General features: G+C 35.8%; 1 protein-coding gene across 1 annotated transcript in view; it reads left to right on the top strand.

The window, feature by feature from the left end:
• Positions 1–1,479: 1,479 nt before the first annotated feature.
• The window catches only part of LOC135685286 (dynein axonemal heavy chain 5), a 46,059-nt gene continuing 32,286 nt past the window's right edge, over positions 1,480–15,252 (top strand). Inside the window, exons 1-20 of the mRNA XM_065201176.2 lie at positions 1,480–2,856; positions 5,394–5,470; positions 7,019–7,105; positions 7,842–7,874; positions 8,054–8,116; positions 8,333–8,407; positions 8,538–8,612; positions 8,889–8,963; positions 9,395–9,496; positions 10,383–10,492; positions 10,754–10,827; positions 10,917–11,005; positions 11,127–11,203; positions 11,315–11,507; positions 12,037–12,218; positions 12,458–12,577; positions 12,884–12,995; positions 13,923–14,012; positions 14,202–14,297; positions 14,775–14,875. Of these exons, the coding sequence (XP_065057248.2) occupies positions 2,802–2,856; positions 5,394–5,470; positions 7,019–7,105; positions 7,842–7,874; positions 8,054–8,116; positions 8,333–8,407; positions 8,538–8,612; positions 8,889–8,963; positions 9,395–9,496; positions 10,383–10,492; positions 10,754–10,827; positions 10,917–11,005; positions 11,127–11,203; positions 11,315–11,507; positions 12,037–12,218; positions 12,458–12,577; positions 12,884–12,995; positions 13,923–14,012; positions 14,202–14,297; positions 14,775–14,875 (1,886 nt within the window). The 5' untranslated portion in view covers positions 1,480–2,801. The remainder of the gene's footprint in view (positions 2,857–5,393; positions 5,471–7,018; positions 7,106–7,841; positions 7,875–8,053; positions 8,117–8,332; positions 8,408–8,537; positions 8,613–8,888; positions 8,964–9,394; positions 9,497–10,382; positions 10,493–10,753; positions 10,828–10,916; positions 11,006–11,126; positions 11,204–11,314; positions 11,508–12,036; positions 12,219–12,457; positions 12,578–12,883; positions 12,996–13,922; positions 14,013–14,201; positions 14,298–14,774; positions 14,876–15,252) is intronic.

Here is a 15,252-nt window from a genome sequence, read left to right on the forward strand (position 1 = left end):
AGAGGATTCGGAGGCCTTGGGGGGAAAACCGAAAGACTAGGCTCCCTGCGAGCGTAACGAGCAGAGATTTTTGCGACCGTGCCCTTTAGATTATCTTCAAAATATTTCTTGCAGTCATTTTTGGCAATCGTTTAGAACGATTTGCTATATTTAGGCATACTTTTTGCTACACTTCCTTAATTCCATTCTTAAATGCATTTCATTGTGGTTTAAAACGATAACTTGGAGTAGCAATTTGTGAGACCCCCTAGACCTAGCGGCCCTAGGGCAATTTGCCTCCTTACCCTGCCTCTCGGCTGCCCTGCTCACAGGGGCTTCCAGTACCTCCAGGATAAGCGTTCCTGGTTTTTCAATAAACTAAGAATTTTCCCCAATCTTTACGTGCAAATTGGGTGACCCTAGTTATGCCGATAATTGTCTACCAGGTTCTAGACCCCGGCTTCCGACAGGGAGTCATTCGAAATTTTTTGGGGACACTTGCCTCTCCGTGACATCCATAGCGCCATCTGTGCCTATTTTTTATTGCTGAGAGATTTTACGTGATACTTTTTCGCTCTTATCCTCATCTCATCCCTACTGTTTTGTAAAGCTATTGCTTTGGGAAATTTGGAAGCAAAACCCGACAAAACTCTATTTTTCGAAAATTTGCCGACATGACTTTTCCAAGAAAGGTGCCGTACCCCCCGCAACCTCCCCCCTCCCCTCTGGAGACGGCCGTGAGTATAGCACCCATAAACGAAACTGACTTCTGCACATTGCATATGCTTTTCTTTGGAAGCTTTAAATCAGTTTTTGTTGCTCCATTAGAATTTATTGTAAAATTAACACTCATATATTGAAGGGGGGGCCGCTGCAGAAGCGGAGGGGTTCAAGAATTTTGGTGTAGAGTGAAATAGATTTTTTAGCGAAGTTTGAGACGAATTTTGCTCTTTAGTACGATGTCGCAGTGAGTTATTTTCAGAATTGATTTTTGATATAAAAGAATACCATGAAATACTTAAAAATATGCAAAATTAGCTAAATATGGCGAAAATTGGGTAAGATATGGCCAGTCAAAGACTTCAAGTTTGCTAAGAGATTACTTTTATTTTGGCTGTGTTCATAAGGTTTAATCTTCAATGGAGAAAGAGCGTGTGATCATGTGGCCATTTGTCAACCAATTCGTAACACATTTAGCTGATTCTGCACGTTTACAATGCAAAAGGATAGTTACACCGTTCGGATCTCAAATTTCTTGGTCCCAAGATATTGCAGCAAGATCATCCAGAAATGCCTGCTCGTTAAAGTTTTTCATCCTACGGCTTTTGATCATTTTGTGTTCTTTTTGTAAAGAAACATTAAATTTTCCAACGCAAAAAACATGTAATGATCACTCACGAAGATTTGAAACACTCAAAATTCAACGGATTCTGATTCACTAGATTCACTGAATTCGCAGCACATCTCTACTAGATCTAAGCATTTACAAAACCAAATTTGCTGAAATCGGCTCAGGAACATAAACACATTCTTTTTTATGCAGGAAAGTTGTTATCAGACACTAACCTGGTTCACTTTAAGGAATTATTATCACTGCACATATTCAAAATTTTTGAAAATTTGGATGTCGCCTTTTGAGAATTTTCATGACCCCACCTATCAAACTAACTGGATTATGAACAAAACTCAAAAGCTTTTGATAATGAACAAATTTCAAAGAGATTTCCTAGATTAAGATCATTGTTACTTTTATGTTGTCCTTTTTAATTTTGTAATGCTCTTTTATAAGCATTATGTGTCTACTGGTAGTTGCTGCAATTTTGCTTTTTTAATGCCAAATCTCTTTTTCTTAGTTTTATCACTGCACAAATTTGAGTTTTTCGCTGCGCAATTATGATTTATCACTGCATATATTGGCTTTTACTGCACGTTAAAATAAACCCTGGGATTAAAGAGGATTGGTGATAACAGGCATCCTTGCCGTTTTCCGACTTTAACTTGGAACAAACCAGTCAAGTGGCCGTTTATTACACAGCGCATTCTGTGTATTCATAGAGGATGTTCAAAATCATATTTCCACACCTAAAGCTCTTAGCATCTTCCATAAAGCTTTTCTCTATTCCGTGTCAAATGCAGCTTTAAAATCAATGAAGTTGATATGTAGCGAAATCCGATAATTACGTGTAAGAATTTTCCTCGTGATTATATGTGATACTTCGGAGTACCTGATTTAATAATATACCTTTTTAATACTTATAGGTTCAACAACCAGATAAAAATATCAAAAACAGAAATAAAATAAAAGATGTGTTGAAACTGATTATTATAAACTTACTTTTGAATTACTATGACAAGTGGTCTCTAATGTGCTCAGCAACACGATGGTCCTTTTTGATATTTTTGTGTCCTATCAGCACTTTTTAGCTGATCATTTCGGTTCTTTTAATTTCTTTTGGACACGTTTAGGTGAATTTTGATAAATGTGGATGGACCTACCCGTGTATGAAAATTTGACTCGCCTTGGGGAAGACGTGTCCGCGGCTTTCAAGGACTTTATTCTGTGGCAGTAACGACTACATGGTTGTCATAGATACAAGAAGACGGGAATATGTAGCTGATAGAACAATAGAGGTAGTCTAAGGATTGGACAATAAACTGCTATCTTAGTTGTGCGTCCAGTTACCAAGGACTCGCTGCATGATGTTTGATCTTATGAGCCTTAAATGCAGCGATTAGTTTACTTCCAGTCTAATAGTTATGTAAACACAAGCCTTATTTGTTATCAAACACGTTAAATTTTGCTCACACGACGATTTGCAAAAATGGATGGGAAGAGTGAAAGTTCAGGCGGTACAGACGAAAATGCCAATAAAAATGGTAGGTAGATGTTGTGCCCGCAAAGCAACAGAGCAGCCAGCTACCAGATAACTTAACCCCTAGACCCACTACTGTCTTTGCAACTGATAAGGAACTTTTTTGGAAATATGCAGAAGTAGAAGACGCTGTTTGGCTGTGCAAGATGTGTTCAAGGCACTGAATGGCTTCGTGACGAAACCTGTGTGTTGTCATTTTGAAACCTCCCCCTTCCAAACACTAAAGAAATTATAATTGAGTGTAAAGGGCAAGCAATATAAAACTTGAACTCTACCAATAAACTGATTGTTTTAAGGTTTTTACCATTTATGAAGGCATTTTTTCTTTTCATCAGTAGTGGTTAGAATTGATTTCGAATGTTGCCCAGTCACTTGATCATCATCAATTTAATCTTTGTCTCTTAGGAGCACTATCATGACTTTTAATTGCCCATGGCTTGATTCCCCAGTCCTACCATCTTGCTTCTAACCTGATTGAACAGTAGAGAATTGTTAGTGCAGATTCTTTAACTGTTTCAAGCAAGGTCTATTGACAAATATGAACTGACAGGTAGATTGTATATGTCTTTTACAAATGACATGTTTTTGGTATTCCTAAGAATGCAAAAAAATCTAAAATGGTGTTTTAGGCATCTTTTTTCAACAAGTGGTTCATAGCAAGCAATATAAAATTGGTATGTGACCTTATAAAGCATACAAACAATACATATTTTTAGATATAAAGTTGGAATTTTGCACTAAGTTGAACATATCAAGTGCTATCAATTTTTAACAAATTCAAATTCATGTAATTCAGCAACATACTTACAATTTATCAAATATAAGTTAACCAAATATGTCTTAATAAAAGATACAAAGATAAGAATCGATTGATGCAATATGATTTATCGAATATAATTTTTAACAAGTTGCCCAGAACACTGAGAGAACCAAAAGGTTTTCAAGCCGAGTGCCCTGATGGTAGACCTACCAAGTCACACATATTTTGCATGAGACACACGCATTTTGCGTTAGACACATGCTTTTCTGTTCTTGCTTATGCTCACACGCATCAAAGCAGAATTCTCACACATTTTGCAACAAACTTCTTGGATTTTTTTATCCTCCAAGTAATTTTGCAGTTATTGAGCCTGTTTCATTTGTTTCATTAAATATCACTTTGTGTTCATTTGGTCAAATATAATAATCTCACAGCTTATAAACAAATAGATAGGATACATTGGTTTTTCAGTCACTGCATTCCTATGCCATATGCTCTCCAGAATTTCCATTGCGCGCTAATTTTCTGACTTTGAAAGGATTGACTGCTTGTTTGCTGAGGGACTGTAACAAGAAATTTTTGATGACCGGCAATCATGCAGTTTAAAGTAAATCCTCAAGGGGCTTCCCCTCAACCTGATATCCAGTGTCATAATATGGGTTGTAAAAGTTTATTCCAACAGAAATGTATATGAATTTCCATGAATCCAAATATTATTTACAACATATCTGATTCTGATGAAGGTCCTAAATGGTTCTGAAACCTTTCTAACAAAATCCTTATCATTTGCAGTTGGTAACTGGATGTTCTTTGCATATATTAAATTATTAGCCTTCGTGCTTGTAATAAATTTACAAAATCATATTTTTTATGGTAAAAGTTTGCCTCCACTATGAGTATTAATTAATATGTAATCATCATCATCAAGTACCATCTTCTATCAGAAGGTTGGCTACCATGACCCTCCAACTATCCCAATATCTGAGTTTTGGTTTGTTGTCATGGTCATAGATAGAACTAATGGGCTAATAGTAGAGATGGGCCCCCAGAACCACCTCTACAGTGTTTTTTTAGGGACACCATCCCTCTTTCAGGAGTTCTTAATATGTAATGCTTTTGTTAAAATATATACATGTAAGCGCATACCTAGGCAAACATTATATGGTCATTGCTTTATGTCAAATGTTTTCTATCAGACCTCACTTTTATGTTAAATGATGCATGTAGCGGCATAATCAAAGCCGTTTTAAAGCCTATAAAGGTTTTGAACCAGACAGACCTTAATAAGAGAAAAACTATGTTGTGTTGCAAATGCAGAATGTTTTCTAACCAACAGCTTTAACTGTAAATTGAGATAGTACCACAAAAATCAAGTAGACCTAGTTTGTAATTAATTATTTAGGGGAATGAAGAGAATTTCTGGGATTCTTTCAGTTTCCATCAACCTTTGTCCTCATGCAGGCCTCAAGCTAAACCTTTTATTTGACACATAATCTTGTTCATTTATTATGTATGAATCATTTTTTTAACCAGTGAGACAAGTTTTATTGTGAAATCAGGCAAATCTGGTCAGCTATGAATGAATTTTGAATATAGAGGCTTGCTTCCATGATTTGTATGGCTTTGTGGCTGCATGTCTTAAATGCTTGCTAGGGATATCTAGTTTTTCTCTCCTTTCTTGAACACACTCTCTTTTGTGTTAATGGAAATTACAGGGTACTTTGTAATAAAAAACCTTGTCAATTACTCATTTTTAGCAATATTTGAACATTTCATTGTAGATGACAGCAAGAAGACAAAGAAATCAAGGCAGCCTTTAAAGTCACCAAAGGTTGTATATGCTTCATCACAAGCTCAGGTATTGCTAATTAGTTTTTATGCATTTGATATTGACTGGTCAATGAGAAAAAAACAAACAGTGTTATGAAGAGAGTTCAAACCAAATGCTATTCGACACTCATGGTTATTATAATGGGAAATGAGTAGAAACGACTAGGAAACAAGAAGAAACAAGTAGAAACAGCTAGGAAAAAAGTAAGAAACAACTTGGAAACAAGTAGAAACAATTTTATTTATTTAGTGGAAATCCTGCATTAAAAGCTATGATGGTAGATATTGATATGGTATTTTTGTAAGAGGAATTAAACTATGAAAGCCTGATATGAAGTGCCAGTATTGTAAGAGCAAATCTCACTGGCATTGGGATTAACATGGACCAACTACCGGGAAGGTCAAAATAAAGCAATTTAAATTCTCGGCTAATAATCAAGCTTCCCCCCCCCCCTGAATTCAGTTGCTTTAGGAACTTACTGAAACTTTATAGAGGCTTTAGGGTTAGGCTCCCAAGCAAAACATTGTTCAAGAAGTAGATTGTCAACCTATACAGCTTGTTCCTCTAGTATATTGGAGTTTGTTCTTTTAGTTTCTGTTTCTTTTGCTAAAATTAGCGTTGTAGAAACATAAGTAAGCATTATCACTGGGTTTCCGTAACCTCATCTAAGACAACAGCTTTTGCGGTGGAGAACAACATGGCCGCACACTTAGGCCACTGCATCGAAGATGACAATGCCAACGTGGATGGATAAGCTTGCCTCGTTTTGGAGATCTAGTCGTTTCTTCAAAGTCACAAATCGTTTCATGTTGTTTCCTTATAGTTTCTTCTCGTTTCTTGTTGTTTCTTGTTGTTTCTTGTTGTTTCTTGTTGTTTCTTATTGTTTCTTGTTGTTTCTTGTTGTTTCCTGTTATAGTAAACGCAATTTGACACTAGCCTTTCTTAACATGTCTTTCAAAAACAAAAGGAATAAGTATTGTTGCAATGTCAAAATATGTTGGCCTTTACTCACCTAGAATGGTGCTGAAGAGAGGAATCCCTCAAGTGCCCTATTTTTCGCCTTCTTGTCAGTAAATAATGGTATATTCCAGAGGTAGAAAAAGATATTTGTTGTATTCTAATCTTTACCAGTTCCAGTTCATTTGGAAAAATTAGTCAATTTGTAACTAGTCAAAGTTTGCTATCGTATTAACAAAACTAATGAACAGCTTCTCATATAATTAGGAATTTATATCTATTCTCTAATAACCAGAATGGATTAATGTTTAGCTTTTCTCAACATTGTACAGAACCCCAAATCATATTTCCAGTATCTGCTTAATATTGAAAACCTTGAGAGAAGTAAACTTGCATAAGGCAACCAAATTTTAAATTTGTTTACTGTTTTATTTAGAAGATTGAGTGCTCTTCCAATAAATGAGCTAGGTCAATTTCCTTGCCTGCTTGAAATTGAAAACTTTGAACTTGCTTAAGGCAACCAAATGTAAATGTTTTTCTTATTTTATTTAGAGGAAAGAATGTAATATGGAGCTTGGTCAATGTGTATAATTGTTAATTGTGTTATTTGGTTTCTAGGCAAGTCGAAAGATAACAGTATCTATGGAAGCTGCAAAAGATATGATAAAGCAAATGAGAAGCTTGAAAAGTGACCGAAGGACCACTGTAAGTCAAAGTTTTCATCAGATAATGTTCTGCATCATATGCAAGAAAATTCTCTCAGGTTTTGTCTTCACTGCAGTTAATGGCTTTTGTGACTCAGTCTTGTTGATATTAAGATCAGAACATTATCTATATTAAGATTTTACCCCTGTAAAAAGTATCAAATTTGTCTACAGTATTTCTCTCTGCTTGTGATTTTTTTTTGCTTTGAACACTTAATATCACAAAACATCTTTGTTTTTGTATAACCATTGATTGGTTAAAAACAAAGAATTTGAAACTTTTTTCCAGCCAAAAAACTAGCGACTTTTTGTTTAAAACTAGCGACTTTTTGTCAAATGACATCTTGTGGGTACCCGTTCTCCAGAAGAATTTCCTTGATTTGTCAAGCTCAGGACACAATTCATTATTGTAGCATGTCATCAGTGCCCTTTGAGCAAAAGTTTTAATTAGAACAATTTTCTTTTCTTTCGGACAAATGGAATTCCAATGAACATATCGTCCAGAAAACACTGGTTTTTTTCAGACAATTTGGCAATTTGCATTGCCTTTAAGGATGGAATATTCAGAAATTGCTTTTGAAACATACATGGTGTTATATTAATTGTTCTAATGTTGATATGAGAAATTGTTTGGCATTACAAAATTTGAAAATGGTTTTTGGAAAAGCAAACATTTTACATCATAATTAAAGCCTTGTATCTTCTGATAACTTCTAAATATTTCTCTTTTCGCTTAGATGGATGCAAGACATATGTATATTCTTTCTCGAGTGAGTTGGTTTTTTTCGAAGTTAATTTCTTTTTTTAGAACTGGTTGCACCCAAATAGCAAAATTTTATCTGCGATCCAAGCCAGGATTGCTTTTTTTCTGCTGATGAATTGATTATTCCTATCAAATTTTATGTTGCTTTGTAAAATTCCACTCTCATAACAGCTTATTATGTTTTAGCTTGCAGACTCAATACCTTTAGATCAGTCAGTTGTTGAGGACTTCCTTTTGGGGGATGAAAATGTAAGTGAAGTGCCCTTAAATGCTATTTTTCCCTGTACTTTTCTTCTTTTAAGAGCATTTAAAGCTGTGCAATTTGGTGCTCCAATCTCAGACATAATCATAGATTTTAAATCTTGTGTCATTGAGTAAACCATTTAATCTATCAACATCTCCTCTGCAATGTAACATTTATGAAAAATGTAAAATGTTGATGAAAGATGGTTTTTTTTCTTCAAGTATGATGTAATGACAAACTTCTTTGAACCAAATGGCAACAGAAGTCTCTCATTTTATTATCAAGAGGTTCCTGGTGTAAGTATTATACTTTCCATTTTTTATCAGTCGCACTATCACTTCTTTAATGACAATAGTAAAAGTAAGAGAAACTTATTTCACGTTTCTTTCTTAGCTAACGTATGTATCTATTCGTTGCTCATTGCAGCTTCACCGTTCGGATCTGTCCCCGCACATTCAAGCTATGCCGAAGAAACTTGTAATTGGTACTAGTTCAGCCGAGGTAGTTCCTTAATTTGTTCAGTTTTGTCTTTCAAACTGTTCTGAACAATCAAACCTCTCCACCCGAACGCCTTTTTATTGTGCTTTGTTTAATTTTTTAGTGATTTATATGGTATACGTAATTTCTTATTTTATTTTTATCCAATGGCAAGAAGGGGCGGGGGTGGGGATCAGGGACATTTCATTGTCAATTAAAGATATTACTTTTCTAAAACCGGTGTGCGTAGTATTTTTGAGTGGCGTTGATATAACCAGGCTCTCCATTATGTTTTGACAGGCACTCACTGGAGTCTGTTACATCTTTTTGCGAAACTCAAACAGCAAACCAGTGACTACGCAGTCAGTCGCCCAGGTAATTGCCAGCTTTGATTTAGCGGTTTTGCAGTTTGACGTATAGTAGGATTTGTTTGTTTTTACCTCTAGCTTTAAAGCCCCGTATTCCTTGATTCAGCAAAAGTATCGTACGACTTGAAGCCCTTGCGTTGATAAATATATTTTTAGTTTATGATCTGTCTGCAGTTTTAGATACTTGATGTCGGTCATTTTGTAAATGAAAAATCTAAAGATCATTGGATCTAAAGATGGAAAATCGTTGAATCATCCCAAAATATTTCAGTTTTTGAGGCTCATTCATCTGCTCCCTCGTTTCAGTAAATTACAACCTTCCTTTTTTCAAAATCATCTTTGAAGGGAGCCAGAAGGAAATTGCCTGAGATCATGAAATGTATCTTGAAATGTGTCAGCCAGATTTGCATGTTTTATAGTGGCTTTTTCTTTTATCAGGATGTGAATTTCATGATGATGGACTGCTCCAATGGCAAACTTCTTGAAGGACTCGAATCAGTTTTTCAGAGCATATTTGTCCCATCTCTGAGCGCCTGCAAGGTAACTGCGTAAAAGTAACTCCGTAGCTGAACTTGAATAATCATAAAACGCTTATAAACTTAAAGTGCCTGTGACATGATTTTTTTTATTCTCTTAATTGAAGCGTTGCACTGCTCTTATAGTAGATCTGAACTTTTTTTTGAAATAAAAGCGTTTTTATATTGAAATTAAGCGAAATAGTGCGGCCTAGCCAAGTCGCTTTATCATCATTCGCCGTTTTCTTGTGACGTCATGGGAGGAACTCGTTATTGTAACAATGTAACCACTACCTTATAAAATATCACCCTCGCTGCCACTACTTTCTCTGGAAATATCGCTCATCTTGGACCTGTTAGATTTCCCTCATTGACTACGATACAAAAACTCAAAGGAGGAGGCGATCGGGTCCCTTCCGTGACGTCACAGTCTACTCATTCTGAAAACCAAGATGGCGATTTTTGGCGTAGAAGATCGCCAATAACTCCGTCATTAATCACGAAACGTAAAAGCTAACCTCGGAAATGAAAATAACAGGCCTTTTTACATAAGAATAGATATATAAACCCAAAAGTACGAAAATCATGTCACAGGCAGTTTAAGGACAACTTGGATAAGAAGGTGAATTTATAAGCTCTTATTGTTATTATTATTGTTATTATTGTGAATTTGGTCCAGGAGCCTGTAGCATTGTGGGCGTACTTTGATAAAATATCACAAAGGGTTCTGCATCAAAAGACCAGAATTCCGTTCTGTTGTCCGCGACGTTAAAACAAATGGCAGGTGATGACCAAAGTAAAAAAGTGACACCAATGCAAACCCAACACACACTTTGTTCCTTTTTATTTTTGCTATCAACTTTTATGCCCATATTCATTTCCCATTGCCAGCTATGACGTCATTTTTCTAGGACTGGGGTAAGCTTGCAGATCATTCGAAAACATCAAATACAGAATTCGTTGAGTCCCTTGGAAAGTTCGTTGGGATCCTTTCTACTGCAAGAGAAAACATGGCTGGAAGGTAAGAAATTTGTGTGCTTCTCGTAGCTATTTCTGAAAGCCGTTTGGCCGTGTGTCTTTTAGATTGTTTTGGAATTTGGTTTTTGGCAAAAATCCTCAACAAGCAGAATATTCAATGCAATAGTATTGCATCTTTCTTAAATTTACATGCAATCGCCCAGATGGTTTTTTTATAATAGCTCATTATTTCGACAGCAAAATTAGAATCTGCGCCTGACATTGTCTTCTTGGTTTGGTTAAAAATTCAGTGTTTTCATTACAGGGTTCTGCTAGACGCTGGTGACCTCACAAACACGCTCTCCAATATGAGGACTCCGTCAGAATATGTTCAAGCAGGTATCAGTGTGTTTCTTCTAGTCTTTCGTTTTTCCTATTTATGTGCAGCTGGAAGTGAAATATCTAATTGCCTTTGATACATCCCTTAGGAAATAACTCGGACTTATTGGAACAGATTGAAGGCCTTGTAGCAGTCTGGACGAAGCAAATTGAACAGGTTCTGGCAGAAAGTGAACAGGTATTGATGTGTCATTTGCTTAGTACCACACAAGTTCTGTAGCACACGTTTTTTAATAGTTTTAAAAAACTTTGAATCAGTGACAATGTCCTTAATTTACACCAAATTTGTTTCACTGTAGATGAGGAAAGAGGCAGACGACATTGGCCCAAGTGCAGAGCTAGACCACTGGCGAAAACGAATGGCCAAATTTAACAGGTTCCAAGATTTTGTTGCTCTTTTTAGTCAATTGCATCTGTTACACTAAATATTCCTAATAACGTCACGTTTTGAGCAATTCATTAACGTGATAACTTTGTGTTTTCTCAGCCTGCTGGATCAATTGAAGAGCCCACACTGTAAAGCTGCCATCGGTACATTATACGCTGCTCGCTCAAAAAGCCTTCGATACTGGAGAGAGCTTGACAGCAGGATTACAGACGCTGCCAATGAAGCCAAAGATAATGTGAAATATTTGTACACTCTCGACAAATTCTTTGTGCCACTTGTAAAGCATTCACCGGTGAGCAAATTTTGATGCAGAAAGTCCACCGAGTTTCTAGTTGAAAACCCTAGCATTGATGCAAAGATTTTGCATTTTTCTGCCATCAAGATTCGTGTACTTTTCGTTAACAAGAATTGTTTTTTGAATGTAATAACTTGATGGTTGAAGTGATTCTGATTGGCGACTTTAAGATTAGGGCGATGACTTCCCTTAAATTGACAAACGAAATCATTTCCTTTTGAGACAAATGTGTTTCTTAAGCAAAAAGATTTGTTTAACCAAATATAATATGCCAAGTGCTAGATGTTAAGTAAGATTTGTAATATCCATCTTATGCTTGGTGTGTAAAACAGGGTAGCTCTATGATGCCACTTCGATTTTCACGCGCAATGTCATATGTAGGCAACAAGTATTACGCACCTTACAGTAGATTGGTTCATTGCAATTCCCAAAATTTTAACTTTAAGATGGCTACATCACTTTGACAAGCTGATGCCTACTCAGATTCCTTCCTCAAATGTAATTTTTCTTCCCTTGACTTTTTTAGACAGAGATGATCGAACACATCCCAAGCTTGATGAACGCGATTCGTATGATCCACAGCATCTCGCAGTATTACAATACGTCAGAAAGGATGACGTCACTTTTTGTGAAAATAACCAACCAAATGATAACCACTTGCAAATCTTACATAAACAGAGGCGCCTCCAAGATCTGGGACATACCCAGGTGAAAAATGAATTTCTAAACATCTCTAAATCGAGGTTTCCTGGGCCTGTATGCTGCTTTTTGCATGCATTGAATCATTAGAATCACTTGTTCCAAATTATATTAACAGTATGCATGAATATTTTCTACACAAATTGCTGGCTCGTCTTTTTCCTATTCATGTCAATCTAAAAACACATTTTTATTGCTTTTTTGTCTTATTCTTATCCCAGTTAAATATAAACTCTCTTTTCATTTAGGCCAGTTTTATCTGAACGTCTTTATGAGTGCATAAAATTAAACGAGGAATATCAGAAATGCTTTCATAAAACCAAGAACAAGTTGAAAGAAAACCCAAAAGAAAGGCAGTTTGAATTCAGGTATTTTTCGTTCCATCCATTAGCAGATTGCAAATTTCTTGCCTGCGAGGCTCGCAGCATGCATTATTTGCCTTATTTGCTCATTTTATGTCTCTGATATCGTGATGGTAGAATCAAGCTCTGATTTGCAATTGTCTTATATCGTTTAGCTTATAGCTCACTTCGAAATTCCTTGTTTCTTGCACTGGCTTCAAAGTTTCTTGTTGATCTCAAAGCCGCCACGATGTTCAATATAAGGCCTAGGTCTTGCAGTTACAATGTCTTTGTTATAATTTTTCTAACTGATACAGTTATTTTCCATTCCAGCGAAAACTACATATTTGGAAAGTTTGATGCCTTTTGTAAACGTCTTGAGAAGTTAAATGACATGCTTACAACCATTGACAATCTCTCGAAACTACCAGAAGTCAAAATCGAGGTTTGAAGTTTCCTTCGTCTTTATTTTAAATGGGTCATTCTGCGCATATTTTTAATGTAACTACGTATATGCGCATTTCATTCAGTTTCTTTAAGCAAAGTCTATTTATCAGGATCCATTGACGAATTTCTTCCTGAATTTATTTAGCCCTAGGAGAAAGAAAGAGAATCGAGTCTTTAAGAAAGTTAGAATAGAATTGCGTATGCAAGGGTGATAGTAATTTCAAGTTGTTTTTCCACGTGAAGTTGTATCAGTATAAATAGTCTGTACTAAAATTTAAGTCCACATGTCGATAGCTGTTTTGCGGATAAGAATTCCCTCTCACCCCGCCCCTAAGGATTTTATGGATTATCTGTACTGAGTGGTGATTTTTCATTTTACTTGATGTCAAGTTTATTTCTAGGCTTTCATTTTCTAGCTAGAATTGATAGCATTAGCAATCTTGTATTGAATTTGATGATATTTTTTCTGTTCGTACTCCTTGTAAATTCATTTATTCACCTGTTAATGCACACGTTAATTCGCATATGCTAAACTAGTATTGCTGTACGACAGACTCTTCTAAGTAAGTGTAATTAGCTACTAAATGAATGTTGTTATTTTCGGTTGAATGAAATGAATTAAAAGATAACTACAATTAAAGCTATGTGGATTAGATTTGATAGTCTAGCAAAAGGACATGTCTTCAAATCTAGAATATCTCCCATTCCCCGAGAATTTAGTTTTGAGGCAACACTTACAGCCACCCCTATCCTATTCGCAAACACCTTGTCTTACATTCCCTATGCCCGAAACTCAGTCATGACGGCTGTGGTGCCAATTTTTTTCAACCTAGAAGCTATTTTTTCCAGAGATGGTTTTAAAAATAATGTTTGGCTGAGAACTCTTTAGGCTTTGTGTTGATTGCTGATCATTGTGCTCTTCCAGGGCATTGAGCCGATTGCAATGAAGTACACAACCATTGTTTCAACTGTGAAAAAGAAGTCATACGATGTACTCGATCACAGAAAGAGTGAGGTATTCTTCAAAGATCAAATTTTTATCCATCTTTGATAAGCTGCATTATCAAGAATATTCCAAATTGTTTTATTGTCCATTCTTGTTACGGTAGTTTAGCATGCTTTCTTTGCTCTGTTGTGATGTCCCAACCATTCGACAATTGTTTATACAAAAATGCTTTGTTTTGAATACAGTCATTGTTTTCAGTTCGATTCCGACTACGAAGAATTTCGATTGAACATAGAGTCTTTAAAGCAACAGCTGCAAGGCTTTGTAGATGCCTGGTTTGATAAATCTTTGACGGTGAGTTTTGCTACATTTCCCTTACAACTTACTGGTGTGCCTTAGAAGTCAAGAAGATACTGATGTTGATTCTTTCGAAGGAGTCCAAGAGGATGAAATTGTTTAGAAGATGTCCCAGGGTTATCAATTGATGCTAGTAATTATGATGTAGATGAGGACATTATAATTGATTAAATTTCCTTGACTTTCTTAGCTGCTAGCAAAGCTTTTCAAGAACATTTGTGTGAAATAACAAAATACCTTTCTATAACTTTTCTACTTTGAATTATTAATTAGGCCCCCTCTTTTAAGCCCACCTCTAGGACTGAAAAAATTAATAAGCCCCCCGAGGCTTAATATAACTTTTAGGGTATTTTTGAAGTACACTGGAAATGTTTTGTTAAAATTAATCAATCACTGGCACATAAACAAATCAATTTATTCTAGTAGATTTTGTAATGTGTTTCATGAAATTAGCTGACTGTTTTTCCATTCAAGACGGCAAGGGCATTGGAGCTGCTGCAGAAATTCGAAAGCATTGCTGGGGTTGAGCTGTATCTAAAGGATAAATATCAAAAAGTGTTGACCAACTATGGAAAGTAAGTTCATTACATTTTATCATCACGCTTTTATTATCACGTTTTTATTATCACGTTTTTATCATCACGTTAGAGAAGGGGGCTTATTAGAGAAGGGGAATTTTAAGAGAAGAGGGCTTATTAGAGAAGGGGAATTTTAAGAGAAGAGGGCTTTAAGAGGAGGAGGCTTTTCAGAGAAGGGACTAGAAATTCAGGACAAAAGTTATGAAATGTTATTTTATTTTTCTTCTTCTACATCTATGAAAAATAACTAATACAAGTTGCTTCTAAAGTTAAAAAAGCGGTTAAATATCATTTTAATGACGACTTGATAATGTCCCTATTGTCATCAGGGTCAAATGACAAGTCTGGTCATAAACAAGGAGGGGAATGCTGAA

This window comes from Rhopilema esculentum, chromosome 15 (assembly GCF_057945365.1).
Source record: "Rhopilema esculentum isolate cy_ngs chromosome 15, ASM5794536v1, whole genome shotgun sequence".
Taxonomy (NCBI): Eukaryota; Metazoa; Cnidaria; class Scyphozoa; order Rhizostomeae; family Rhizostomatidae; genus Rhopilema; species Rhopilema esculentum.